The 1962-nt window shown below is 38.6% G+C and overlaps 1 protein-coding gene across 1 annotated transcript in view; it reads right to left on the reverse strand.

Moving 5' to 3' along the window:
- The window catches only part of zgc:173742 (DNA topoisomerase I, mitochondrial), a gene marked incomplete at its 5' end in the record, with an annotated part of 37443 nt that overhangs the window by 18096 nt on the left and 17385 nt on the right, over positions 1-1962 (reverse strand). Inside the window, 1 exon segment of the mRNA XM_042226216.1 lies at positions 53-121. Within this exon segment, the coding sequence (XP_042082150.1) occupies positions 53-121 (69 nt within the window).

A 1962-nucleotide genomic window follows, 5' to 3' on the forward strand; every position in this document is an offset into this window, starting at 1 on the left:
TCATATAAAAGGTGCAACATGTTAGAGGAGATGCATGCTGAGACAGACTCACATTTAGGCGGTCAAAGAGTTCGTCTCCGGGCTGTTTATTCTCCAGAAAAAGTTTAAGACTCTTAAACACCTGAAAAGAGATGCAGGTAAAGTACATCAACATGTATAGAGAGAAATAAGAACATTTAATACATCTGCACAGGTGCTGCACTAGATTTTTCTTGGGTTTATGTTTCATTGGTGGATTCTGGCTGAAAAAACTGATGAAATTAAAAAAAAAACCAAACAGAAAATATTTTCTGACAGGTCTAAAAATACCACAAAACTACAGGTACACACACACACACACACACACACACACACACACACACACACACACACACCAGAGTGCAATTGTGGGGCACGTTTGGAGCCTCGCTTTATTTGTCCATCTCAAAGCCAGAGGATTAAAACTGGCACAATTACATCTGACATTTCAAGTGACTCTGTGGGTTTCACAGATGCATCCTTTCCCCAAATAAACTACTAAAATATGCAAGACACCAATTACGAGCCACAGATGTGTTGCCTCATAAAACACGCTGACATATTCACCGGCTGATTTGTGTGTCAATTTTGTTTCCTTTGAAAGACGAGCTGCAAATATAAAAAGCAAAGCACCGATGCTTTGGGCGTGAGATGTAAATCAGTATGTGTCTGTATTTACGCATCCACATGTGTCCTCACACTCTGGGTTCTTTGAAAAAGTCAGGCTGTCGTCCAAGTTGATACAGCGGTGGCCACGCACTGACAGCCTGATTCTAACAAACAACATACAGGACTTCCCTTTAAAATGATTCGGTTATTTATTCCAGAACTTTTTTCTATGACTCGAAAAAATTGAGAAAAACTGTCAATGCAAAATGTACGGGATAAGTGAAATACATATGATAGCATTCAATGTGTTGGGATATCTCCAGATATTAGAACTAAACATTCCTCTCTTCCATTCTTGTTCCATTTTATTCCTGGTGACATTTAGCAGCAATCTTACTGATTTTCCATGGAATTGATGATGCTAAAATATGCAGGGACTAATTAATTCTAGCTCATGTGATGCTTTTGAATGCACTCATTTGAATAATTATACATTCTGCCAAGAAACAAAACACTTTGGCTGTCAGGTGCTAACATTTCTTTTCCCATCTCTGCAACAGATGATAGCACTGGCTGACACCAGAGGAGGAGTTAAAAATTTACATATGCATATATGCACGTGTGCGCACACAGACACACACATCCGCACGAGACAGCTGTTTGACAGACTCTAGACTTCTTTCTTTTGTCAAGTTTTCAGTCACATTTTGTTCTTCTGTTGTGATATTTGCTAACCTGCTCATTAAGTCTGCATTATCATTTAGTGCATCAGATACAGACACGACAAGATCCTGCAAGTCTGAGGCAGCCCCTCAATTCTCTGCACTAATGTCCAGCAAACAAACATCGAGACTAATTTCGCAATCATTTGTGACAAAACATGATGAACCTTCTTTTAACTGTAATCAATCAGAAGTGAGTTTCAGTTATTTTACTACAGTGCTCTCTCACAAACGTTGCCTGTTATGTGTCAGGACAGCGAACTGGGAACAATCTGAGCAGGTTTCTTGTCACTACATTGTAAAACGGCTCTCTGGTGACTTTGAAAGTAAGCTGTTTGATTTATCATCAAGAAGGCTCGAAAAAAAAAAAAGAACTTATAGTCATGTGAGGTGACATTAAAAATGAGGTCTGCTGACAGATCCTATTAAGCTACGTTGTAGCAAATGTAATACCAAGAGTTTTGAACTAGGAGCAAAAGTACAGGTTATCTGCTGCCTTCAGTTTCTATTTTCTCTCCTGAAAACAAAGCATTTGTATGTGTGCACAATAATAAATCGTTTGAATACACCTTTATCTGTAAATACATGGCAACACAAGCTTAAACTTGCAATA

This window comes from Haplochromis burtoni, unplaced genomic scaffold (assembly GCF_018398535.1).
Source record: "Haplochromis burtoni strain Fernald_Lab_line unplaced genomic scaffold, NCSU_Asbu1 Contig_201, whole genome shotgun sequence".
Classification (NCBI taxonomy): Eukaryota; Metazoa; Chordata; class Actinopteri; order Cichliformes; family Cichlidae; genus Haplochromis; species Haplochromis burtoni.